The 27,516-nt window shown below is 40.6% G+C and overlaps 1 protein-coding gene across 1 annotated transcript; it reads left to right on the top strand.

Moving 5' to 3' along the window:
* Nucleotides 1-1,831: 1,831 nt before the first annotated feature.
* Nucleotides 1,832-27,066, top strand: CTR9 (CTR9 homolog, Paf1/RNA polymerase II complex component). The gene is made up of 25 exons (XM_007174927.2): nucleotides 1,832-2,215; nucleotides 3,792-3,890; nucleotides 5,587-5,826; nucleotides 6,340-6,457; nucleotides 6,932-7,021; nucleotides 8,392-8,540; nucleotides 9,636-9,743; nucleotides 12,257-12,364; nucleotides 12,472-12,708; nucleotides 12,936-13,025; nucleotides 13,140-13,268; nucleotides 13,379-13,562; nucleotides 15,187-15,275; nucleotides 15,786-15,971; nucleotides 16,059-16,146; nucleotides 16,289-16,437; nucleotides 18,485-18,601; nucleotides 18,744-18,889; nucleotides 19,801-19,872; nucleotides 21,087-21,222; nucleotides 21,372-21,518; nucleotides 22,145-22,302; nucleotides 23,361-23,457; nucleotides 23,684-23,796; nucleotides 25,973-27,066. Exons 1-25 carry the CDS (start codon nucleotides 2,171-2,173, stop codon nucleotides 26,418-26,420), a joined length of 3,543 nt encoding a protein of 1,180 aa, XP_007174989.2. The 5' UTR covers nucleotides 1,832-2,170; the 3' UTR covers nucleotides 26,421-27,066.
* Nucleotides 27,067-27,516: the final 450 nt, after the last annotated feature.

The following is a 27,516-nucleotide window of genomic DNA, read 5'->3' as shown; positions in this document are numbered from 1 at the left end:
CTCATGCTACTCTCCCCAACAATTTTTATGTTCCAGTGATATGGCCTTCTTTCCGGTTCACAATGCTCTTCCCCAGCATGCTGTCTCCTCTGTCTGGTACACACTCCCCTATTGCCTTTACTTAGCCAAATTTTACTTGTCTTCCTGGTGGCAACCTAAATGTCACTTCTTCCAAATCCCAGTCTAAACTGAGCTCTCATATTATTCAATCATAGTAACTGATAGTGCAGAACAACTGCACTATCAGTTTGGATGCCTTTGATTGCCGGTAACTGAAACACCATTTCAAATGTGTTGCTAGGGTCTTAAGGCCAGGGATGTTTTGGGCAAGAAGAGTAACACTCATCACTAGGTGTACTCTTGTTTAATGCTCACATTATAAACCTTAAAATGTATTAAACGATATTTCCTGGAAATACTGTGCTGTGCTGTCCAATACAGTATACACTAACCACATGTGGTTATTGAACACTTGAAATATGGCTAATGCAACTAAGGAACTGACTTTTAAATATTGTTTGTTTTTAATTAACTGAAAATTTTCATTTTAACCTGATAATTGATTCAGTTATTGGAAAACTTTTGAGTATGCTTGGCAAACTCAAGTATGTGGATCTATTTTTTTTCAGCTGCAAATTTTATGAAATCTAAGTACAGGTCCAGTAGTTCCAATTAAAATTAAACAACTGAATTAAGTATATAAGTGTAAAGTACAAACTGGATTTCCAAGACAATATGAACAAAATGTAAGCTATCTCAATTTTCGTATTTATTACATGTTGAAGTTATATTTTGGATATATCGGGTAAAACGAAATATTTTACTAAAACTAGTTTCATCTACTTCTTTTTATCTAACGTGGCTACTAGAAAATTTGTAATTACCTACATACCTACATAGCTAGTATTATGTTTGTATTGGACAACTAATCAAAACTTAAATTTAACAGTTTCCACTTAAAGGTTTTGAGGGAGGTGGGAGGAAACACAAACATCAAACTGGTATTTTTTTAAAGATAGCTGTGTAACATGCTGAAACTGGATTGGAGTTTGGGACCAAGAGTGGATGGAGTATTGGGTAAAACAGGAGACTATGGCAGGAAAGTGATGATATTGCTTTGGGCTAGAATGGAGGTGGTGGAGATGAAACCGATACATATAAGAGGTACTTGGTAAAACTGACGGTGTTTACAAATCTATTTTATCAGATTCCTCTCTGGTTCAATCAAAACATTGATTACAATCTAATTTAATCACATTCTATAATTTAATGAAAACACTAATTAAGATATATTTAGTCAAATACTATAATCAAAACGTTGATTACAAATTTAATCCAATTCTTCAACAATTTTATTAAAATCACAAATCTAGCAGATTCTCATATGCTTCAAAGAACCAAAACCAAAAACAAAAACCCCAAAACAAAACCCACACAAAATACATGAACTACCACAATGAGTACAGAATTCATTGTAACATTCATATTTAAACTGGTCACAAAGGTAGCACATGTATGACAAACGAATAGCAGCTGCTAAACGAGCAACCAATGATTGGGTTAAGGAATTAATGATTGGATTATTCATGGCAATCTGCAACAGATTGTAAAACGAGACTGGCCAGGCCCACCTGGCAGGGGCCAAGTCCGGGGTTCGGGGGGCAGAGTAAGGATCAGGAAAGGATGGCTATAATTGGCCAGAATTCCCATGTCAGTCAGTGGCCAGGCCCTGAATCCGCGCCTCATTCGTCGCCCCGCCCACCGTAGGGCGGGGCGGATACGCCCTCGGCGTATTTATTCCGGCGCCAGTGAGGCTTCAGGTTCAGTAGCCTCAGGTCCTCGGAAAGGTGGGCAGGCCAAACGGAAGCCTCTAAGCGCTCCTCCTAAAGTCGGGGAACCTGAGCCACAGGAGGAGCCCTGCCATCGGACAGGCCCTCCCGCGGGGAAAGTTTCCGGGGCAGGGGGCGGGGCTGCCGGAAGTCGCCGGTCGCCGTCTGCTGTTCATTGTTTGAGCTGCTGACGGGAAGGAGAAGCCCGAGCTTCGGCGGCGCCGCGGGGCGGCAGTCACGACCGGAGCCCGAGCCACCGCTAGCCTCTGGACGAGCCAGAAGCCAGGAGCACCAGCTGCGGAGCGGCGGGGCCGGGCGCCCGCTCGCCTTCTGATCTCGCCATGTCGCGGGGATCCATTGAGATTCCCCTCCGGGACACTGACGAGGTAAGTGTCGAGAATGGGGGAGGGTGGGGACCTTGAACTTGGACGATCTCCCCCTCCCCCTTTCTCTCGACTTCGTTTCTGAAGCGAGAGCACCCTCTCCCCAGATCCTACTACCCGGCCGAAGCTCCGATCACGTCTTTCCCCAGCCCCTGCGCCCTCCCAGGCTGGGAACATCAGGTCCCCGCAATCTCGAAGCCACCCCGAGAAGGAGTTCTTGAAAGTTCCCCACCAACCTGTCCGTATTTGACAGTACTCTGCTCTTTTCCTAGTTCAGGAGCAGAGGGGTGTGACAGTGCCTGATAAAATGTAAGGCACCTCATAGATCACAGAGGTGGGCGCAGATGTCACTGTGTTCTCTCTGCTACTCAAACTAAGTGTCTCTCCCTGGGAATATATAGGATGTCGCCCTTCCTCCCTTAGAAACTCGAGTGTCATGGTGCACCACATCTGCCACACAAGGCTCCATCAACGAAATAGAGACCCCAAGATAATAGCCGCTGCAGTGTGCTGATAGAATTAACCCCGTCTCCCTTCCTGTCGCCTCTTTTATGGGTGGCCTATGGCTTGTCTGAGTAAAGCCCTCAGAACTGATGTTGTCTTTTTTTTTTTTTTTTTGATGTTGTCTTATTGGATATCTCATACTCTTACTTTTGATTGAGGTACAATATTGAGATATGTTTCACTTACCATAAAATCCAGTGGTTTTTAGTAGTGTAACCATCACCACTATCTAATTCCAGAACATTTTCCTACTGTTATTTTTGTGCCACATTCAGGAGTGTGTGTGACACAAATGATGCCTCCATGATTAGTGTGTACAGTGGCACTCAACTTTGCATTGCCTCTAGGACTGTGCTTCTCAAGTTGTCAGGCCGAGACTTCCCTAGTGGCACAGTGGTTAAGAATCCTTCTGCCAATGCAGGGGACATGGGTTCGATCCCTGGTCCGGGAAGATCCCACATGCCGCGGAGCAACTAAGCCTGTGCGCCACAACTACTGAGCCTGTGCTCTAGAGACTGCGAGCCACAGCTGCTGAAGCCCGCATGCCTAGAGCCTGTGCTCTAGGCATAAGAGAAGCCACCACAAGGAGAAGCCCATGCACACTGCAATGAAGAGTAGACCCTGCTCCCCACGGCTAGAGGAAGCCCGCGTGCAGCAACAAAGACCCAATGCAGCCAAAAATAAAAATAAATTAAAACAAAAAAGTTGTCAGACCGAGTCTCAGAGTCTGTGGCATGAGTCTCTGGGGTGCTTATCTGTACTTTACCTGCGTTATACATTACACAGGGTTTCCTTTTAGTTTTTTCAGTAAGCAAAGCTTCCGTAGCATTTTATAGTTCTAGTGACATGAGGACAACTAGCAGGGTTTGTTTGCTATGCTTTAATATTACCATATAACGTATTTGTCATATGCTCCTTAAACGTTTCTTAATGTATGCTTGTTCAGCCCTATTGAAAGTGAACACAAATCCTATGTATAACCATACTGATGTATCTTTAGGAAAGCAGCAGTCAAAGAAGAAATGTGAATTTAAAAAAGAAAAATAAGAGTTAAAACCTACATTTTGTATTTTAGGTCATTGAACTTGACTTCGATCAGTTACCGGAGGGAGATGAAGTTATCAGTATTCTGAAACAGGAACACACACAACTGCACATATGGATTGCTTTGGCGGTGAGTATTCATGTAACAAATATTTTTTATATGTTGACTGGAAAAAATACGTGGTTCTGTTTTCAGATACAGTAATAGCCAGCTTGGGTGAATGATAGATAGCACCATGTATATGGAAGTTAATTGTATTAAAGACCAGTTTACTAAGTGATGTGTTGGCCTCTGGTAAATTAGTGTATGTTGGTAAAAGCAGAATTCATTTAAGTTAAAGAGTACTCTATATTGAGCATTTGATTATTTAATGATTACTCAGTGAAGATTGGCTTATGGTTTGTAGATAAACTGAGAAAAGATGAGGTGCCACAATTTAAACAATCTAACACCCTCTGCCCTCCCCAGCACCAGCTGCATAATGATGTTTCTTTTTTGTGGGAACATTATAGTAAATGATTATGAATAAAATATAGTAAATACTTTGATCATTATTCCTAAGCAAGTTTGTCACAGGTCCCTTTCATGTAAAGATACACAGGAGGCCTCTGACCTTGAAGGGTCAGAGAAGTGGATCTGGAATCGGGCTTGTGTCCAGTGCTCAAGCCTAACTCTTAAAAAGTTTCTTGGGTATGGATTTACAGAGAGGTACTTTCACTGACAAGCAGTGCCCTCCTGACTTAAAGTGCTAAGTTTTCCTAGTCTTTGGAGAACAAGACATTAATGCTTGTCACATATTTTTTAAAACCAGAAGGGAACTTAGTATTTTTTAGTGCAGATGCCTCCTTTAACGGCACTTACATGAAAATTGAAGTCTTGGAGGGTTAGCATGGCACCTGTAGTAAAATAAATTCATGAAGCATTGTGGGCTGTAGGTTGTTACACAAGAAAGAATGTAGGCTTTGGGATTAGAGAGTCCTTTGTTCAAATTCCAACTCGGCTACTAACTAGACAAATGACCTACCTTCTGAGCCTATTTCCTCATCTAAAATAGGGGGTTGTTAGCACTCACTTTAAGGGTGGTTGTACAGATTAGAGATATTGTATATGAAGCTCCTGGCATTGTTTGTGGCCCACAGTAAGGGGTTAATAAATGGTGGATATTCCTTTTATTATTAATAAATGAAACAGATGCCCAGGGAAGTTATTCAGCAGACCCAAAGTCATAGACAATTTTTGATGGATCTATAACTAGAACCCAAGTTTTCTTTTTGGAATTCTTTATACCCTCTCACTATTGCTTTCTCTCTTGGGCTCTGATTTAGTTTGAAATCAACTATTGCTAGGTAAGAAGGTGGAAGTATTTGTAGTGATTATAATTTTTTAAACAGCTTTAGTAGGTATAATTCATCTATAGTAAACTGCACATATTTCACATGTACCATTTGAGAATTTTTAGCATATATGTACACCTGTGAAATCATCACCACAATCAAGATAACGAATATATCCATCACCCCTAAAACTTTCCTCCCACCTCTCCCTTGCCCCTTCACAGTGCCCAGGCAACCCCTGATCTGCTTTTTGTCACTAAAGATTAGTTTGAGATTTATCCATGTTGTAGCATGTATCCAATAGCTCCTTTTTACTGCCGAGCAGTAGCCATTTTACAGATAGACCACAGTTTGTCCATTCACCTTTTGATCAACAATTTAGTTGTTTCCAGTTTGGGGCTATTACACATAAAGCTGCTATAAACATTTGTGTACAACTTTTTGTACTGACATATCCTCCAGTAATTCTAGTTTGATTCTTTACCTTATAGCTGGAATACTACAAGCAAGGAAAAACAGAAGAGTTTGTAAAGTTGTTGGAAGCAGCGCGTATAGATGGCAATTTGGACTATAGAGACCATGAAAAAGACCAGATGACTTGCTTGGATACATTGGCAGCCTATTATGTACAACAGGCTCGGAAGGAGAAGAATAAGGACAACAAGAAAGATCTTATTACACAGGCCACCCTATTGTATACGATGGCAGATAAAATTATTATGTATGATCAGGTAAATTAAGTCAAATATCTTTGAATTTATGAAAGGGAAAAAAATACCACATGAAAGTAAAATGTGTATAATAGGCAACAGGTTTTCTTTCAGTTTTTCTTAAAATAACATAGTTGATAAGAATAGTCAAAAAGAAGTGTTCCTTAATAAAACAGAAATTTCTTTGGTCCTTGTACTGTTGAAGTAATATGGGCAAATTTAGCATGTGAAACTTATCCACATGTTGAGTTGGTAATTCCAACATCCTCAGGTGAACTTCAAGCATATTTTAAGGAGTTTGAACTTTTCTTTTTGTCATCGTTCCTGGCACAGACAACTTGCATTTCGGGATAGTTCCTCAATTTGCAATTAAGAATTGCTTACTGGTAGTTTAAACACATTACAGTGATAGAGGAATTTGTGTGATGATCCGCTTCCTTCCTATATGGTTTTCATTTTCATGTTACACATTTGTGTTAAATTGTGGTTAGTCCTGGATAAAGTCAAGTCTAAGATGATGCATTACTTTTTCAGAACCATTTGTTGGGAAGAGCCTGCTTCTGCCTACTTGAAGGTGACAAAATGGATCAGGCTGATGCACAATTTCATTTCGTACTCAACCAGTCTCCAAATAATATTCCAGCCCTTCTTGGTAAGTCATTTTCGGCAACCATCTTAGGAATCTATATTTTTCAGCTGTGCCTAGAATGTATTTCTTTGTTGATGACTCCTTAGTAACTGGGCTGGGCAGCAAAGTAGAAGAGCTTTACCTTATTAAAAATAAAACTATTACAATAGATCATTGTTTCTGTTGAAATTACAGAAATAAGATATATACCAGTTAAGCATAATTTGTTATCCACTTCTAAAGCATCAATAAACAATCTATTTGGACAACTCTAAGCTACTTTAATTATTTTATAACATTTAACATAATATAGTACTGTTCTATTTATATGCATAGATTAATATACCCTCATGGAAAACAAGTTTAAATATGAAATCATTTTTACTATTTTCAAGTATTTCTTACTGAGAAATATATTTGATTTAGGTGAGTTAGTAGAGAGCATATGAGACTTGTGTTCTTTAATAAGTGCATGTTTACTTTTAAAAATCATTACAGGTAAAGCTTGTATTTCATTCAACAAGAAGGATTACAGAGGAGCTCTCGCTTACTATAAGAAAGCCTTGCGAACTAACCCGGGATGTCCAGGTAAGAGAAAAACTGTAAGTCTAGGCTGTGTATGATCCAACTTAAAATATTGATATTTGATTCAAAAGCTGCATATGAGATCATAATATAATCTTTTTGCCCTATACTATTTTTCTTTCCAAAATCTCATTCATTTAGCAAATTTTGAAGTCAAATGTAAAATGTTTCCAGAAGGAGAGGGTGTCAGTGTCAAATTCTGTTGTTAGGCCGAGTAAAATAGGGAATGAAAGTTGATCATTGGATTTGGCAGCATACAAATCATTAGTGACCTTGATAAAGCAGTTTTACTGGAATGGTAGAGGTGAGATACTCATTGGGGTGGAGTCAAGAGAGAAAAGGGAAGGAAAGGAATTGGGAGGCAGCAAATGTAGATCTCTCAAGGAGTTTTACTATCTAGCGAAGAGTAGGAATGAATTGACAACTGGAAAGGGAAATGGAATCAAGAGGGGATTTTTTTAAGATGCGAGAATGTATATGGATGAGAATGATCTAGTTGAGAGGGAAAATTTGATGATGTGGGAAAAATAGGGCAGGGTTGCAGGAGCAGTGTCCTTAGATAAGAAGGGGTAGGATCTAGTGAGCAGTGGAGAGGTTATCCTTAGAAACATGGTTGTGTTTTGGCATGGCTTTGAAATTGGGAAGCATTTATAAGCATAGCTCTGCAGATGTGCACGTAGTCAGTCACTATATTTAAGGCCTTAATGAAGCTTTTTGTTCTCTGTTTAAAAATTGCTCTTTAAAAATTAGATATTGAAGGTACAGTGTAGCCAGGAGCATTAGAAGACAAGAAAAATACCACTCTTATAGGTGTTCTGTTCTGTGGTGAGAAAGGTATCCCTGATGAGGGGGTAAGGGTTGGGAAGTGTGAGGGGAGAGTGGTATGCTCTGACCTCCAGTGAAACCAAGTTTGTGATACACCCGAAGATTTTATAGTGTAGTTGTACTGAGGTTAATTCTGCGATTTTGCAACTCATAAATACAGAATGTTTAAGCATTTAAAAAATTTTGGGGCTTCCCTGGTGGCGCAGTGGTTGAGAGTCTGCCTGCCAGTGCAGGGCACACGGGTTCGAGCCCTGGTCTGGGAAGATCCCACATGCCACGGAGCAACTAGGCCCGTGAGCCACAACTACTGAGCCTGCGTGTCTGGAGCCTGTGCTCCGCAACAAGAGAGGCCGCAACAGTGAGAGGCCCGCGCACCGTGATGAAGAGTGGCCCCCGCTCGCCGCAACTAGAGAAAGCCCACACACAGAAACGAAGACCCAACACAGCCAAAAATAAAATAAATAAATAAATAAAATTAAAAAAAAAAAATTTGAATGCTAAAAATGCCCTAGTTTGACAGACTGAATGACTTGATTTTATTTTTGTAGCGGAAGTTCGTTTAGGAATGGGCCATTGCTTTGTGAAACTTAACAAATTGGAGAAGGCTCGTCTGGCGTTCAGCAGAGCCCTGGAACTCAATTCCAAATGTGTGGGAGCATTGGTGGGACTGGCTGTTCTAGAACTCAACAATAAAGAGGTATGTGGGTGAAAAAACTGTCTAGTTCCTGACTGATTTGTCAGGTGAATAGTATTGAATTATATATTGAATTATATCTCAACAGAGCTGTTAAAAAATGCAATCTTTTGGAGTCTTTTCTATTATTTGCCTTAGCAGTAAATTATTTAGGACAGTGATATCAATATTTACTACATGCACCCAATTTCAAAGGGCAGAAAATGCTTTCCAGTGGCAGTGTTTCTACAGTTAAGTTTGTTAAGAAAGCTAAATTCTAAAAGTTTACCTCACTATTTGAATTTATTTTTATTATTTTTTCTTTAATTTTTAAAGATTACTTTCCATTTGAAGTTATTACAAAATCTTACCTATATTCCCCATGGTGTACAGTACATCCTTGAGCCTATCTTACACCCAATAGTTTGTACCTCCCACATTCCCACCCCTCTGTTTCCCCTCCCCCCCTTCTCCTCACTGGTAACCACTAGTTTGTTCTCTATATCTGTGAGACTGCTTCTTTTTTGTTATATTCACTAGTTTGTTGTATTTTTTAGATTCCACATATAAGTGATATCATACATTATATATCTTTCTCTGACTTACTTCAGTTAGCCTAATGCCTTCCAGGTCCATCCATGTTGCTGCAAAGGGCAAAATGTCATTCTTTTTTATGGCTGAGTAGTATTCCATTATATATACATACCATGTCTTCTTTATCCATTCATCTATTAATGGATACTTAGGTTGTTTCCATTATCTTGGCAGTATCCATATCTTGCTATGAACTTTGGGGTGCATGTATCATTTCGAATTAGTGTTTTTGTTTTTTTCAGATATATACCCAGGAGTGGAATTGCTGGGTCATATGGTAGTTCTGTTTTTAGTTTTTTGAGAAACCTTTGTACTGTCTCCCACAGTGGCTATGCCAATTTTCATTCTCACCGTCACTGTTTGAAATTTTTTATCCCTGGTGAAAGTTAACTAAAACAAGAGCTATATTTTGCTATCTGAACAAATAATCTTATAATCTTATTTCTTCAACTATAAAGGAAACTTTGAAAAAGTGCTATTTAAGTAATATTTCACTCAACCCTGCCATCATTGTTTTTCTTTTAGGCTGATTCCATCAAAAATGGTGTCCAACTTCTTTCCAGAGCCTATACTATTGATCCTAGCAACCCTATGGTATTGAACCACTTGGCAAATCACTTTTTCTTCAAAAAGGTAGGAGAAATCATTTGTTAAAGTTGTTTAATTTTAAATCCTGATTTTTGTTTTTCTGTACTGCAGGTGATACTTTATCATTTTAACTTGGAAAGAAATTTGAATCAAGAGTTTTTTTTCAAGTTAGAGTTTGTATTAGTATCTGGGGATACTAATTAGTATCTGGGTATGTTTGTTCATTCATTCATTCATTCATTTAATAATTATTGACCCTGTATACTGTACCCAACATTGCGACAGGGATGTGGAGTTCAGTAAGACGTGGTTTCTGCACTCAAGGAGTTGTTTCATAGAAAACACAAACATGGGAACAAATGTAAATGTAAAAATAAAGGTCTCTGTCCTACTGTGGTAAAGAAATGAAAGAGGAAGTGATTAAGGAGAGTTTTCATCACCAAGAATGAAAAAACTCTTGAACTATGTTTTTAGAAGAAGGTCACTAGGTAGCTGAGAGAAGACAGGCACAGATCTATGATATAGTCTTAGTAGTTTAGTAAGAGTGTAGCATATGGTGAAATTTTTGCTTGTTTATTTTCACATGTTGATCATGATGTAATTTTTTAAGTTGCCACTAACTCTGTAGAAGCAGTGGCATTCTAGGTTTCTCAAATACTAAAAAAGTTTTTATATAGTTAGTAAGCATGAGTTTAATCAGTCATTTTGAAACCAGGTGCTAAATTATACCAAGAACTTTAATTAAATAGCAGTTTTGGTAAAAGTTCACAAAACTGCATCAATCCTTATTAGTAATAGATGCTGTGTTGCTGTTATTATTGCTGTTAATATGCATTGTATGCTTGCAAAATGCCAAGTACTGTTAAAAATGCATGCTGTGAATTTATATGACATTCAAAATAATCCTATGAGGTAGGTAATATTTTCCTCATTTTGTGGATGTAATGGAAGCAAGAGTTAATAGCCTGAGGTCACACAGCTATTCGCCATGATGCTTTACTCTCCCTTGCTGTAGAAGCATACTCCCCTTTCATAATGAATTATTAATTACGCTTTATGCTATAGCTGTTTTAGTACTAAAAGGCACCTACTTAGGGAGAGGATGGAAATGTATCTCATATGTAAATGAAGTGTTACTGTTTAAGATAAAACAGTTACACAAGTTAGTTTGGTTTTTACTGGAAAAACAACAGCAGCACAAAAACAGAGGATGGATGATTCTAAATATTTGAGGGCATATCTAGTAGTCAGTGCTCACAGCTGTTGGGGCAGCTTCCTTGAACCAAACGAGAATAATTCAGTTTTTAATTTTCAATGCTAGTCACCCTTCCACTGCTGAAGATAAAGACTTGCTTCTACTGAGAACAATCAGTATATTCAGAACCTTAACGATTACATAGGTGAAATATGTAAATCAAGCCAGTATATTTGAGTGTTACTGAACACCTGATCTGTGATCAGCACTGTGCCAGGTGTCATGAGGTCATCTTGCACTGAATATATGTCTTTAAGGTTTACAGAGCATGTTTACATATGTTTTCTCAGTTTGTCATTACAACAGCCCTAGAAGGTAGGCAGGGTATTTCCATACACTCATTCCAGTGAACAGTATATAAATTAAGCCAAAAAGCTGTGTCATGTAATTAAAAGTGTGGAGTTTGAATCACTCGGTTCAAATTCTGGCATCACCATTGTATATAGTTCTGTGGCTTTGGGCAAATAAACTAATAATTTCCCTAAACTTTAATTGCCTCACTTATAAAATAGTAATAATACCTACTGTATAGGATGTGAGGGGTGGTAGTTAGGATTAAATGTAATATGCATATTAAATACTTATCTAATGTGAAACACTCAGTTCCTGATAAAAGCTGCAATCCCATTATTATTTCTAATGTAAAAAAAAAAATGTCAAAAGTGGTCATTGACCAAACAAAAACTCTACTTCAGACCAGATTTCTAGTCAAATGAATAAAACACATTCCTATTAAAACTGGAAAGTTGTTTCCACCCCTGATATATGAACTCTGACTTTGAGACACTTGGGAGATTAATCCAAAGGAAAGTCAGGCCTAATAGAAAGGTCATGACCCATGCATTCAAATAGAGCTGAGTACAAGTCCAAGTGCTGGCACTTGCTACCCTCATGTGATAGAACATAGCCTTGGAGTCAGAAAAAAAAACCCCCACTAAATTGAGATTCTAGCTTTTCACCTTAGAATTGTAACTGCTCCCATTACTGTTAATAAAGGACTTAACCTCTCTTGGGTTTTCTCATCACAAAAATAGGGACTAACGCCTCAAAGGATTGTTGTGGGGATTAAATGAAGTAATAGATGTACTGGGGAAATGTTAAGTACTGTACAACTGTTAGTTCCCATCTTCCCTGAATTTATCAGCAAGGGGAATGAGGAAAATGATTTGTAATTCTGGATACAGTGCTGCTATTGTTCATTCAATGAACAAATTTTAAAAGTGAAATTTGAGGAAGCCTTATGACTGAGACTGGTAGAGTTGTTTGGGTTCACTCAACTGAGTTTTGGATCTTCCTTGTTCAGGATTACAGTAAAGTCCAGCACTTGGCTCTCCATGCATTCCATAATACAGAAGTGGAGGCCATGCAAGCAGAAAGTTGCTATCAGTTGGCTAGATCATTCCACGTCCAGGTAAGTTAACTTTACACCTTCTCTAAATATCTAATTCTTTAATGGTTTTCCAAATCATTTAAAAACTTTTGTACATATTGTTGGCCTTGTTTTACTTCATTTTTTAGGAAGATTATGACCAAGCTTTCCAGTACTACTATCAAGCCACACAGTTTGCCTCATCCTCTTTTGTGCTGCCTTTTTTTGGTTTGGGACAAATGTACATTTATCGAGGTGACAAAGAGAATGCATCTCAGTGCTTTGAGAAAGTTTTGAAAGCTTATCCTAATAATTATGAAACTATGAAAATTCTTGGCTCTCTATATGCCGCCTCAGAAGACCAAGAAAAACGAGATATTGCCAAGGTATGTTTTAAAAATCTAAAAATTTTTTTTTCTGTTAGCTATCTCTAGATGCGCATTCCTCATTTCTTGTTATTGCTAGTAGAAATATGATGGACACAGTTTTGTTAGCTGAGTTTGTTGTAGTTGAACTAACATTTGACTTACCAAACAGGGTAGAGTAGCCACCACATTTCACTGTCATACCCTGTAGTTGGAATGCTTTAGCTTAATGATCTCTTTCATCCCAGGGCCATTTGAAGAAGGTCACAGAACAGTATCCTGATGACGTTGAAGCTTGGATTGAGTTGGCACAAATCTTAGAACAGACCGATATACAGGTATTTAGCCATGTTTTCCGTCTCCTACCTGATGTGTTTTTGGTAAGCCTGATGCAGTGTTTCTCTTCCTCTCATTTTCACTTACACTTTACTCTGTCCACCATGAAAATACAGGGTGCCCTGTCAGCCTACGGAACAGCGACACGGATCCTTCAGGAGAAAGTGCAGGCTGATGTCCCCCCAGAGATTCTGAATAACGTGGGTGCCCTCCATTTCAGACTTGGAAATCTGGGAGAGGCAAAGGTAGGAACATAGAAATAGTCCCTTCTTTTATGCTATCAAGTTCAATGCACACATTTTCCTATGTATCAACCAAGTCTTTTAACAATGTAATTTTCTTTTCTTTCTCCTAGAAATACTTTTTGGCATCATTGGATCGTGCAAAGGCAGAAGCTGAGCATGATGAACATTATTACAATGCCATTTCTGTTACAACGTCATACAATTTAGCCAGGCTGTATGAGGCGATGTGTGAATTCCATGAAGCAGAAAAATTATATAAAAACATCTTACGGGAACATCCTAATTATGTTGACTGTAGGAATTTTAAACTTTTTGTGTGTGTATTAAAATGTCCACAACAGCAGCAAAAAATTTAGCCTGAAAAAATCTTTCTTAGAACCAGTAGTAAACAGTTTTAGGGAATTCCCTTGCGGTCCAGTGGTTAGAACTCCACGCTTCCACTACAGGGAGCCTGGATTCGATCCCTGGTCAGGGAACTAAGATCCTGTAAGCCCCGCAGTGCAGCTGCAGTGGGACCAAAAAAAAAAAAGTTAAACAGTTTTGAAGGTTATATGCCCCCTTTTCTTCAAGGCAAATTTGTGGCCTTAAAAAAAAAAAAAAAAAAAAGATGCAGCTTCAGTTAAATTTATGCTAGAAACAAAAAGAAACAACTAAAAACCAGTCGGACCATATTTTATAGACTAGGCCATCTTCAGTGGGTCACCTACCTTTATTAGGCTTTTAATAACTCCTTGGCATATTTGGTGATGGGTTTATCTTTATGATGGGTCCTGCTTTGATTTTATATAAACATTTTGCAATGTTTATAATAGTGAGAAAGAACAGTGCTTTTCCTGGAAATAATTATTACTAAAAATGTCCTACCTTGAGTTTTTACAACCTAGACAATGTGAAGTTTGGTAAGTTTTTAACTAAAAATATTTTATATGCTGTACTTCCCTTAAAAGAACCTAAAGCTATGATGTTTTGACTCTGGTCAAATTAGGGGCTAGCAATTTGGCCCCTGTCGTACTGTTATGGATGCAAAAGTGATTTAAAATGAATAAGATTTTAGTTGAATGTCAGGCTAAATTTGAACTGAGTTGATAGGCAGTAGTAAGCCATTGTTGATTCCTGGAGAGAGTGACATTTTTTGGAGAAAATAACAACATTTGTGTGGCACTTTTTTTATTTAAGTGGAAGAGCCACAGTAAGAGCCCAGGTTTTCTAACTAGTAATCTCTAGTAGTCTGTGCTTTCACTGTCGTGCCATATGCCAAGCACAGTGCTGTGCATCAGAGAGAAATTGGAAACAGAACAACGCTAAGCTTTTTTTTTTTAATTAATTAATTTATTTATTTATTTATTTTTATTTATGGCTGTGTTGGGTCTTCGTTTCTGTGCGAGGGCTTTCTCTAGTTGCGGCAAGTGGGGGCCACTCTTCATCGCGGTGCGCGGGCCTCTCACTATCGCAGCCTCTCTTGTTGTGGAGCACAGGCTCCAGACGCGCAGGCTCAGCAATTGTGGCTCATGGGCCCATTTGCTCCGCGGCATGTGGGATCTTCCCAGACCAGGGCTCGAACCCATGTCCCCTGCATTGGCAGGCAGATTCTCAACCACTGCGCCACCAAGGAAGCCCAACGCTAAGCTTTTAAAATAACTTGAGATGATGACTTGATCCAGGGTGCTAGCCTGGGGAATGGAGTGGAAGAGATAATCTGAGATTTCAAACAGGAAGACTTGATGGTGGCAGAGTTGCTCTTGAACTTATTAGGTTATTAATTAGTTATATTGATGCTTGATATATTTTCACCTGTGGGACTTTTCTGTTCATTGTATTAACGTATTAATGAAAAACAATTGTTTCAAAAGTATGACTTTAAAATTATGATTCTACTTTATAGCTAATATTTTAAACATGAAAACTTGTATATTTTCAGGCTATCTGCGCCTAGGAGCCATGGCTAGAGATAAAGGAAATTTTTATGAGGCTTCAGATTGGTTTAAGGAAGCTCTTCAGATTAATCAGGTTGGTAATATTAACTCTTAGCTTTGAAAAATAATTATTTCACCATTTCCCCCCAGTAAATCAGTTTTTCCTTTTAATGGCTATCATATTTCTAGACTTGGCATCTCCCTGTTTTTTTCATTTACTTGTTAAAGATACTAAAGGGTATAGAAGTCATCTAAACGTTTGGATTGTGGCCCACGGTAAGAAATAGATTTCACACCACAGCCTAGTACATACACACGTGTGTATACAGACAACTGAAATCAAAGTTTTACGAATCATTTTGTGCTCTTTCCATAGGCAGTACATTGACATTTTTACTGTATTCCATTCTGTTGCATTTCTTGTGGTGATAACTAAACACTAAATTGATGTTACAAGTCACTGATCCATCTCAACTCTCAGTTTGAAAAACACTGTTGTAAATGTAGCTTGTAAACCTCTCCAGTAATCAGCTGTTGTGGAAAGATGATTGATCTCTCTGAATCCAATTACAGATTTTGCTTCTTTTTATATGTGTGTTTTTAGGACCATCCGGATGCTTGGTCTTTGATTGGTAATCTTCATTTGGCAAAACAAGAATGGGGTCCAGGCCAGAAGAAATTCGAGAGGATATTAAAACAACCAGCTACTCAGAGTGACACTTATTCTATGCTGGCCCTTGGCAACGTCTGGCTCCAAACTTTGCATCAGCCCACCCGAGATAGAGAAAAGGTAATCTCTTTTCATCTCTTTAAAACAAAATTGATACTTATTTGATTATTGTTTGAATTTTTTTATAATGTTTGTATCTTTTTATAGGAAAAACGTCATCAAGATCGTGCTCTGGCCATCTACAAACAAGTACTCAGAAATGATGCAAAGAATCTGTATGCTGCTAATGGCATAGGTAATTATACAGTTTGGATATCGATAATAATTTGTGAAATGAATGCTTTTGGAGGGATGTTTGTAGATCAGAATTTCTCTCTAGTTGTTTTTCTGGCTACAATTAGAAAATTCTAATTCTGTGAACCTTTTTATAACTTTAGGAGCTGTTTTGGCCCACAAAGGATATTTCCGTGAAGCTCGTGATGTATTTGCCCAAGTAAGAGAAGCAACGGCAGATATCAGTGATGTGTGGTTGAACCTAGCACACATCTACGTGGAACAAAAGCAATATATCAGTGCCGTTCAGATGGTAATGTCTTATTTTTCAAGATATTTTATTTTGTGTTCATTGTTGAGCACTGGTTTCCTTAACCATTCTGGTCCTGCCTTGGAGCTGGGTGCTATCTCTTGCGATACTGTGTCTATTCAGAGGCTTATAATTGTATATGGTTAAGGCCAGTCTTTGGTGTCCAGACAGGGATGTGGGTCCTGGTTCCACCTTTAATTGCATGTCTTGGACAAAGGACATCTTCTCTGAGCCAGTTTTCATATCTATAAAACAGAAATAATTGTACCTTAATCTCATAGAATTTTGTGAGCATCCAGAATGAAAAATACTTGGCACCATACTTGGCACTAGTTTGCCTCACATAGCAGTAAGTACCCGGAAGTTAGTGGGATTTAATATCCGTTTGCTTGTTTTACCCTCTTACTTCTCAGATGAGAGAACTGAGTTTCAGGAAGGTTAAATGACATTTAAAATGAAACTCCATGGGGATAAGTTTTCATGGCTATAGAATTTTTTTTTTCATTTATTTATTTTTGGCTGCATTGGGTCTTTGTTGCTGTGCGCAGGCTTTCTCTAGTTGCGGCTAGCGGGGGCTGCTCTTCGTTGCGGTGCGCGGGCTTCTTGTTGCAGTGGCTTCTCTTGTTGCAGAGCACAGGCTCTAGGCGTGTGGGCTTCAGTAGCTGTGGCATGTGAGCTCAGTAGTTGTGGTGCACAGGCTCAGTTGCTCCACGGCATGTGGAATCTTCCCGATCAGGGCTCGAACCCGTGTCCCCTGCATTGGCAGGTGGATTCTTAACCACTGCACCACCAGGAAAGCCCGTGGCTATAGAATTTTATTATGCTTTTCATATTTGTTGATTACTTGAACTTGAAGTAAAAGAGTCATGCTTAGCATCTTTAGCATAGTAAAAAGTAAAAATGCTCTTATGGGGGAATTATTATGGTCAGAAAAAACAGGTTTCTGACCAAAGTTAGAAGACAGGCTCTGGGCTTCCCTGGTGGCGCAGTGGTTAAGAATCCGCCTGCCAATGCAGGGAACACTGGTTCGAGCCCTGGTCTGGGAAGATCCCACATGCCGTGGAGCAACTAAGCCTGTGCGCCACAACTACTGAGCCTGCACCCTAGAGCCCGCGAGCCACAGCTACTGAAGCCTGCGCGCCTAGAGCCCACGCTCCGCAACAAGAGAAGCCACGGTGATGAGAAGCCCGTGCACCACAACCAAGAGTAGCCCCCTCTTGCTACAACTAGAGAAAGCCCGCGTGCAGCAAGGAAAACCCAACGCAGCCAAAAATAAATAAATAAATAAATTTATTTTTAAAAAAAAAAGAAGATAGGCTCTGGGAAGTGGTTAACCATTTTTCTAAAAAGGATGGGTATTATTATTGTATTCAGAATATTGGAAAGGTCCTGGTCACAGGGACTTACAGAACCCAGATTGCATATGGTAGTCTCAGAGGTTGTGTTTTTGGAGGTAGGCCTTCTTGATCTGCAAATTAATTTCTAGGGATATTCAGGGGAAAACCATCTAACCATCTTCCACAAAAAAGAACTTACCTATGACAAGATATGTTCCATGGTCAGAAAGTGATATGTTCACAGCAAAATTAATACCAGTATTGCTATATTGGTTTTACTAAGAAATTAACAGCAAGAACAGTGAGACTTATCATTCTCGTTGCCAGTAGGTTCCACCAGTCCTAAAGAAAGGTGGTAGAGCACCTTAGAAGCCAGGTGTATGACTTCTAATAAGTTGTCAGTGAGCCTGTTCTAGATAATATTGCTGAAGATACAAAAAAGACCTTCCAATCTGTTTAACCTTTCAGTGTTGGTCGAAATTTCAAATGGAAGAACTATTTCTAGTATGTAGTTTTTCTTGTCAGGTTTTTATGTTGTGAAAAATGTATGCTGGTGAGTGTAAAAAATCATTCTCAAATTAGTCTTTGAAATTAACCATGCAAAAGACAAAATACCTTTTCACATAGCTCTAAAATCGCTTGAAATTTTGTTATAAAATGGCAATATCATTTAATCCTTGTTGTGTTTTAATTAACTTTTTCTTTTATTGTAGTATGAAAACTGCCTCAGAAAGTTCTATAAGCACCAGAACACTGAAGTTGTGCTCTATTTGGCCCGGGCCCTCTTCAAGTGTGGCAAGTTACAGGAATGCAAACAGACTCTGCTGAAGGTAAAAAAGAGAACTCAATCCTATGCTGCATTGTATTTTTTATCCTGTTTTACGCATACTTACACACCTAACACTCTATTTGACTAAAATCCTTTTCATGTCATTATACCATATGAAAGATTTGCTTTGTTTTTGTTTATAGGCTAGACACGTGGCACCCAGTGATACAGTTCTCATGTTTAATGTGGCCTTGGTCCTGCAAAGATTAGCTACCTCTGTCCTGAAAGATGAAAAGAGTAATCTGAAGGAAGTACTCAATGCTGTGAAAGAACTGGAGCTTGCACACAGGTAAGATTTTGTAGGAACAACCTTTGAAATGCTTTGTTTCTTTAAACCCACATGGCTCAAAAGAGGATCATTCTCTATTAGAATCATTCCAGTGATTTTTAAGCCAAAGCAGACAGCTTCCGCCAGGTGGCACCCAACCGTAGCCAGGATCCTGCTAGAATTGGGTCCTGTAGTCAGACCCCTAGAACTGGCTGGCTGGCTTTGCAAGCTTGCCCTAGATTTTTCATTGACCTGACGATAATATGACCCAGGATTTTACACACTAGAAATTTTTAGACTCCACTTATGCTGGTTTTACTTGTTATACTAGTGTCTTTTTATGCGATATTAGTTTTACTTAAGCTGAGATTAAGACCTTTCCTCTTAAATATTGAATAAATTTATTCAGCTCAGCTCAAAAGTTTTGTGACCTTACAGTACTTATTTGGTAGTTCAGTGTACGGTAAAATTAAAACCTGCCATCTCTTCAGGTTTTGTCCAGCCTTATTTGAAGTCTCGTTTAAGTATTCCTTGCCTTGCCTAGTAGATTGTAAGTGCTTTTCATGGCTTAAGCCTCTTAACCTCCATGCTGACATATTTAGTAAATTTGGTATTTAGTAAATATTCGTTGCTGGAATTGATTTTTGGTTGTTTGTGAATTTACTGATACCGTTAACTATAACTTTATCATCATGAACTTACTAATATTGAGTGGTATATTGATGAGAGTCCTTTTTTAAGTGAGTTGTATATATATTTTTCCTATTGAGATAACAGCCCTTCATGAATACATTCATTTAAGTATTCATTAAGTTTCAGTCAGGAAGTAAGCCTCCTCTCAGACTATTTTTTTTAGAACAGATTAAAAATCTAAAGGGTCTGTTTCATTAATTTTTTTGAAGTAAAGTATTTTATCTTCTCATTCTATTTAGATATTTCAGTTACTTGAGTAAAGTTGGAGATAAAATGAGATTTGATTTGGCCCTCGCTGCTACAGAAGCCAGGTAATGTTACTATTTATGGAAGGTGGCTCTGGGTGAGGCAGTGATAGCAGTGTGGACTGGGAGAGTGACACAGTAGTGAACGGGTTTCTGACCTTCCAGAGGTCAGTCTTTCACACTCCCCTCTGGGACACTCCAACCTGGACCAAGGCTTTTTCCTAAGGGTCCTTTCAGGGAATATGGCAAAGTTCAAGTACTTAAGTTGTATGGGAAAATACTTTCCTATTTCACTAATGTCAGCTATGTAGTCAGAATCAAGACACGATTCCTGAATCTGTCACATGTAAAGATAGTGTCGGGAATCTTTTTAGCTGTGCTTTGGGAGGACGGTTGTAATTTGCAAACTTAACATAGTTGACAGTATTGGCTTATGAGAAACTAAGTTAATTTTCCTAATTAAGACTTCCTGGGGCTTCCCTGGTGGTGCAGCAGTTAAGAATCCGCCTGCCAGTGCAGGGGACACGGGTTCAATCCCTGGTCTAGGAAGATCCCACATGCCGCGGAGCAACTAAGCCCATGTGCCACAACAACTGAGCCCGTGAGCCACAACTACCGAGCCCACGTGCCACAGCTACTGAAGCCCACGCGCCTAGAGCCCATGTTCCACAACAAGAGAAGCCACTGCAATGAGAAACCCGCGCACCACAACGAAGAGTAGCCCCCACTCGCCACAACTAGAGAAAGCCTGCGCACAGCAACGAAGACCCAAAGCAGCCAAAAAAATAAAAATTTAAAAAAAGAAAAGGGGGCTTCCCTGGTGTGCAGTGGTTGAGAGTCTGCCTGCCAGTGCAGGGGACACGGGTTCAATCCCTGGTCTGGGAAGATCCCACATGCCGCGGAGCAACTGGGCCCGTGAGCCACAATTACTGAGCCTGCGCGTCTGGAGCCTGTGCTCCGCAACAAGAGAGGCCGCGATGGTGAGAGGCCTGCGCACCGCGATGAAGAGTGGTCCCCACTTGCCGCAACTGGGGAAAGCCCTCGCACAGAAACGAAGACTCAACACAGTCATAAATAAATAAATAAATAAATAAAAGAACGTGAATTTCTTTAAAAAAAAAAAAAGGGCTGAAGAATTAAAAAAAAAGACTTCCCATAGGTATCACCTAATGATCCTGCTTCAAACTTTTAAATGTGTGTAAGGAATACAGATGCTCTGAGTTTTTTCATAAAAAGTATACTAGCTACATACACATTTCTCTAAATTTGGAATGTTCTAGGCAATGCTCTGACTTACTGAGCCAGGCCCAGTACCACGTGGCCAGGGCACGCAAACAGGACGAAGAAGAAAGGGAATTGCGGGCCAAACAAGAGCAAGAGAAAGAACTGTTAAGGCAGAAACTTCTCAAAGAACAGGTATGTATTGTGTTTGCGGTTATACTAGAATTAAAGGTGTGCATACATACACTTTGTATGTTAAAAGAGAAGTTCTTCTGATGGTAGCCATGATTTTTTTGTCTTAAGAACATTTTGATGAGGTTTCCTCCTACTCTTTTTCCTCATAGGAAGAGAAACGTCTCAGAGAAAAAGAAGAGCAAAAGAAACTTTTGGAACAGCGGGCCCAGTACGTAGAGAAGACCAAAAATATTCTTATGTTTACTGGAGAGACTGAAGCAACAAAAGAAAAGAAAAGAGGTGGCAGTGGTGGACGGGTAAGATATGACTCCAGTTAGAAACGAAGCTAATTGGTTAAATTCATTCAGTACTTAGTCCTGAGCTTTGGCTTCCTCCTTTGCTAAAAGATAGTTTTCCAACAGAGACTGCTTTAAATGGTATCCAGTATTTAGAAATGCATTTCACTGTTAGCTGAGTACAGTTTACCTTGTAGCAACTTTGTAGTTGATGATTTTTGCTATTTGAGGCATTCATCCCAATTACAAGTTTTTAAAGTATGGGCCTCGCCATGCACTTCTTCCACGTGACTTAGAGCAGCGGTCCCCAACCTTTTTGGCACCAGGGACCGGTTTCGTGGAAGACAGTTTTTCCACGGATGGTGGCAGTGGGGAGGGGTGGGGGGGAGGTGTTGGTTCAGGCGGTAACGCGAGCGATGGGGAGCGATGCGGAGCAGCAGATGACGCTTTGCTCGCTTGCCCGCCGCTCACCTCCTGCTCTGCGGCCCGGTTCCTAACAGGCCACGGACCAGTACCGGGCCATGGCCCGGGGGTCGGAGACCTCTGACTTAGAGGACTGATGGGAAGTGGCCTCTTTCATACCTCAGCATTCCACCCACGTTCCACCAGCCAGGAAAGCAATGACTGTGGTCTTGTTTGGGTTTCAGCGGTCCAAGAAAGGAGGAGAGTTTGATGAGTTTGTCAACGATGACACCGACGAAGACCTGCCTATATCCAAAAAGAAGAAGAGAAGGAAGGGCAGTGGTAGTGAGCAAGAAGGCGAGGAGGAGGAGGGTGGCGAGAGAAAGAAGAAGAAGAGGAGAAGGTAGTGTCATGGAATAACCTTTTAAATCACCTGGGTTTTAAATCACCTCATGAAAGTGGCAAAAGACCTTTCACCTTCTGAATCTTAGGTTTAGAATCTGTGAACAAGTTTTTATCACTTGATTCCCCCAGACAGGGAAGCCTTTCGTTCCCCCACTTCCTACTTTAATCCTAAAATGGGCCCCACTACCAAATTCCCGGCGTGCTTGGAGTCTCCACACATGTCCACAGCTTTCCTTCTGAGAGCTCCGAGTCAGTCGTAATTGCCTTTCTTATGACTGAAAATTGCAATATTTATTGGAAAATCTATGCAGTTTAGGATGAGAAACCTTAGTGCGTCCACACTGACTGTCCATCTTTGAAATCTTAGAAAAGCCACTGAGCCTCAGTTTCCTCTCTGTAAAACAGCAATGGCCCACCTCCTGGTTTTACAGGATGTATAAAATGTGAATTTATGTGAAAGAAGGGCCTTTTAATCCTCCTAGTGCCATCCGCTGTTAGGATAAGTGGTGCCCTGCCCCCCTGTCACCTGGAAGTGCCCCTAAGCTGTCTGTTCCTCTCATGGTGCTTCCGTGTCCGGGAACCTCCAGTCTTAGCTAGGCCTGTTCTTTCCAACCCATGTCTGACTCCGCTTGTGGAATGCATTCAGACCTGTGGAATTGAAGCTGTGGCTGGATATTAGCAGGCCTGGGATGAGTAGTTGGAAGGGAACAAAGAGGAGGGGAAGGAGGCTGAGTCTGGAGCCTGGGTCTTTTCTCACATCTTCTATCGCTCACCAAGGGCAAGATTCAAGCTCATCTTAGATTAATAAGAGGGCTTAACAGTGACTCAGTTAGTCAGCAGACATGGCATAAATACAGTTTTTGCAGACTCCCGAGCCACGTGCAGCGAGAGTAAGTTGTGGTCTCTGCCCTTGAGGGGTGTACAGTCTGGTCAAGGCCAGCACCTGTAGAGAAGGGTGTTCAAAATGACTAATACTATTTGAATGGCACAGAAGTCTTCGGTTTTATAGGCATGAGTGAATCTTGACAAACTTCCTCTTGGTGTTCACTACTTTAGACCTCCGAAGGGAGATGAAGGATCTGATGATGATGAAACAGAAAATGGCCCCAAACCGAAAAAGCGCCGTCTACCAAGAGCAGAGAAGAAGAAGGCTGTAAGTGTCTAGCACTATGGTTTTCATCCCCAGTAGGCATAGAAGGCTGCGGTACGCTAGAATACATTCTTCCCCTGCAGTGTCTTCAAGCACAGACACTTGTTTTTGAAGTTTGTCAGTTGCTGTTTGATTGTACCAGTATCACTGCAGTGCAAACCCAATTTAACAAGACATCCTAACGTAAAGAGTCTTGACTAATCTATTATGTTTGATCTTCTTTCTTCAGCCCAAGCCGGAACGTCTGCCTCCTTCAATGAAGGGAAAAATAAAATCCAAAGCCATAATATCATCAAGTGACGATTCATCTGATGAAGATAAACTGAAAATTGCTGATGAAGGGTAGGAATTTTTCACTTATGTTCTCCTAGTGAAGGATAACCAAGAGTGGTCACTATGCCAAAATGTCATCTCTGCAGCTTCTTAGAATCTTAGAGCGGGAAGAAGCCTGAGCACACATCTCATTCCAGTCTTGTCATTTTGTCCTACTAAATGTTTGTCCCTTAAAAAAGGAAACCTATTCTGAAATCTCATTTCTTCGTGGATATTAGCTGAAATTTTCTGTCATTTTGCTACACTGCCACTGACTGGCTTAAAGTATTAAGAGTAGCCTGATCTTGGTCACAGGGAGAAAGGGACTTTCTTGACCATTTCCTCCCTTGTCAGGCAGGGATGACTCAGGACTGCCTGCTCTATGGAGGGCTTATCGTAGACTCCTCTAGCTCACAGACTGCTTGGTGAAACAATATTCTGTTTTACTTGTGCTGAACTTGCCCCTCAAGCTCTGCATTTGGATTCCTAGACTAAGACTCTTAATACCATACTATGCTGGGTTCTTCGGATGGCCATCATTTCATTCATTCATTCAACAGACATTTGAACATCCATGCTATGAGATAGCAAGCTGAGTGCTGGGGATGCAGAGGATAAAGACATTGACCCTGCCCCCAAGGAATTTGTGCTTTAGAGACAGTGGAGAATGACAAATAAACCAAAACTACATTATAGTGGGAAAAGGGTTATCACTTATATTTTGCATTTATTGCTCTTCAGTGACCACATGTAATCTGGAGTTGAGGTAGTGGGGGGAATTACTGAGGTGTTTTTTTGTGGAAGAAAGGCTGTTTAAGTCTTAGAAGAAGAATAGAGAGTCCTAATCAACTGTACTTCAATAAAAAATAAAAATAATAAGAATTTTTAAAAAATAAAAAGAAGAGAGAGTCCTGGTTGGTTAGAGGTGAGGCAGGGGTGAGAGGTTAGCATGTCGAAGGGGCTAAGGGTCCTGGTGCAGGGCTGGTCTGGTAGGGTAAAACATCTGTAAAGATCTGCAGTTCCCTTTTTCTCTGGAGATGCTGGTTGACACAGATTTGGATTGCTTTTCCCTAAAATACTGTTTCACCCTTGCCCACAGTGTTACACTGGTCCATTGATTAGAGACGTGATGGTTAGACCTTCATGAAGTGTTTGCTTATTTGGCCAGATGGAATGGAGTGAATTAGATCCCAGGGGCCCACTGGCCCTTAGCGTGTATACAGAATGAGTTATGTGATGGGTGTCTAGGTTTTTTCTTTCAGATGTAAGCACAAAGAGCCTTTCTTCGGTCTGCAGGGATGTTTTCATTTAGGGAGAGTAGTATGTTTCACCTCCCTCACCCTTCTTAGACTGACCCTGTAGGATTTAATATTCCTTTCTTGGAATATCTGTCATGGAAACCAAAACCAAGGAATATGCCCGAGGAGAAGCATGTCCTCCTCTCCACAGCCCTGGTGGGGGAGCAGCTGTGACAGTGGTGAAGGGAATGTCCTTTCCTCCAAGAAGCCAAGATTCCCTGGGTGCCACCGCACCCCCAAGCATTAGCACAGGTCCGCTGCCCTTAACATCTGATAAGTAGAGGGGTAACTTTGGCAAAAGTACAAAAACAAGCTGCAGAACCCTTTTATTTAGCCCTAGCTTCCTATGTTGAGTAGGTCTAGTCATGGCGGAGGGCACCGGAGCAGAAGCAGATCCTGGGACAGAAAGGGTGACTTCGCTCCTCAGCGATCTTCTAGCACAGATGGCAGTGGCACAGAGGAGCTTCCCTCCCAGCCAGCCTTGGGACAGAGTGCATTCTTCAGTCTCTGCAGCCCAGTGAGGTCCCGGGTTGCACCTCTGCGGCTGTGTATTGGTTTATAAAGATAAATAAATGTATCCCTTCCTTTTCATAATTTTACATACGAAATTGAGAAATGCTTCATTCTGATGAAGGGTGCCTGGGATGACCAGTGCGGTCACCCGTCACTGTCTATGTTCTGTCTCAGAGCTAAAGTGCCTTATTCTTTTTAACTTTTTAATCCTCTCTTTATTAATAACCCTATCACATTTACAAAAAAGCACACCAAAGGAATATCACAAAACGAACACTTGTGTCAACAGCGATCCGGTCAAGACATTAAATGCCCTTCTTTTTTCAAGCTCACCCCTGGTTTGTCAAGGCTCCCTCGGCCAGAACCCTGGTCTAACGAGCGTTTGTCTTTGCCAGACATCCCCGCAACAGCGACAGCGACTCCGACGAGGGCCAGCGGCGGAAGACGGGCGCCTCCTCGGAGGAGAGCGACTCCGACGAGAACCAGAACGAGGCCGGCAGCGAGGCCGGCAGCGAGGCCGGCAGCCCCCGGCGACCCCGGAGGCAGCACTCGGATGAGGATTCAGACAGCGACCAGCCGACCAGAAAGCGCAGGCCCTCGGGCTCCGAACAGTCTGACAACGAATCCCTGCAGTCCGGGCGGAGCCGCTCGGGGGGCTCTGAGATGGACTCTCGGCCTGCGTCCCCCAGCGCCGAGTCGGACCGCTACTCCGAGAGAGCATCTGACAACGAGGGGTCCGGCAGAGGCTCCGGCAGGGGCTCCGGCAATGAATCCGAACCCGAGGGATCCAACAACGAGGCCTCGGATCAGGGCTCAGAACGTGGTTCGGATGATAGCGACTAGGCTTTATTTCATGAATAAGCTTCATCTCCGCAGGAAACTTTTTTAATATATGAAAGCTGTGATAAAAACATTTCAGGTGTTTGGTCAAACAGTGGTGGATTTTTCCTAAGGCAAATTTTTTCTCCTATCCATTTGTACGTTACTATGTCCCAAAAGGTGTTTCCCTTGCGAGAGTCCAATATTTGAGTCTCTTGAGCAAAAGGTGACTATTCTTTATTATGGTACAATTCCACCTATCATATGTGAAAACCCCAGGAAGATAAACCCACATGCTGAACCATTCCTCCCGAGGTTTGACTGAAACTGTGGCAGATGTCTCATCTTCTTTGTATGTTAAGCAACATATTATTAGGACTTTTATTGCAATCTTTTACCAAGTGGTGCGAGGAACTTGCTATTAATGTCTTTGTTCCATTTCAAGTTTAGATCAAGAATATTTTTATTTTCTGGAGGAAGAGGTATCTACTGTATAATTGCACCAAAGTACAAATGAAAGGAAGGTTTTCTTCAATAGTGTAATACTGCAGCCATGTAGATAAAACGACAAATATATCATTTGTTAGGTTGAATAAGATGTGGAAAAATGCTTTTCTGTTAGTAGTATGCAAAGACCTACCTAAGCCACATAATAAAATTCTTTTACCAACTTTATTGTGTAACTGTGTTATTTTTTTTTTTGCTCAGTACATTTGTATATGAAAATTTAGCATCTATAAAAATATGCAAATATTTGGAAGAACCTGAGCTAAGCTGGAGCTTGTTTACTCAAAAGTTTTGTAATTCTTTTTTTTTTAACATCTTTATTGGATTATAATTGCTTTACAATGTTGTGTTTCTGCTTTATAACAAAGTGAATCAGTTATATGTATACATATATCCCCATATCCCCTCCCTCTTACGTCTCCCTCCCACCCTCCCTATCCCACCCCTCTAGGTGGTCACAAAGCACCGAGCTGCTCTCCCTGTGCTATGCAGCTGCTTCCCACTAGCTATCTATTTTACATTTGGTAGTGTATATATGTCCATGCCACTGTCTCACTTCGTCCCAGCTTACCCATCCCCCTCCCCGTGTCCTCAAGTCCATTCTCTACGTCTG

Source organism: Balaenoptera acutorostrata, chromosome 9, assembly GCF_949987535.1.
Source record: "Balaenoptera acutorostrata chromosome 9, mBalAcu1.1, whole genome shotgun sequence".
NCBI classification, from domain to species: Eukaryota; Metazoa; Chordata; class Mammalia; order Artiodactyla; family Balaenopteridae; genus Balaenoptera; species Balaenoptera acutorostrata.
Note: the sequence above shows the minus strand (reverse complement) of the source record. Positions and strands in the feature narration are given on the sequence as shown.

Coding starts and splice junctions, on each gene's coding strand:
- CTR9 (XM_007174927.2), top strand. CDS start 2,171: ATGTCGCGGGGATCCATTGAGATTCCCCTCCGGGACACTGACGAG. Junction 12,365..12,471: donor CTAGATCATTCCACGTCCAG/GTAAGTTAACTT, acceptor TTCATTTTTTAG/GAAGATTATGACCAAGCTTT. Junction 19,873..21,086: donor CTCGCTGCTACAGAAGCCAG/GTAATGTTACTA, acceptor GGAATGTTCTAG/GCAATGCTCTGACTTACTGA.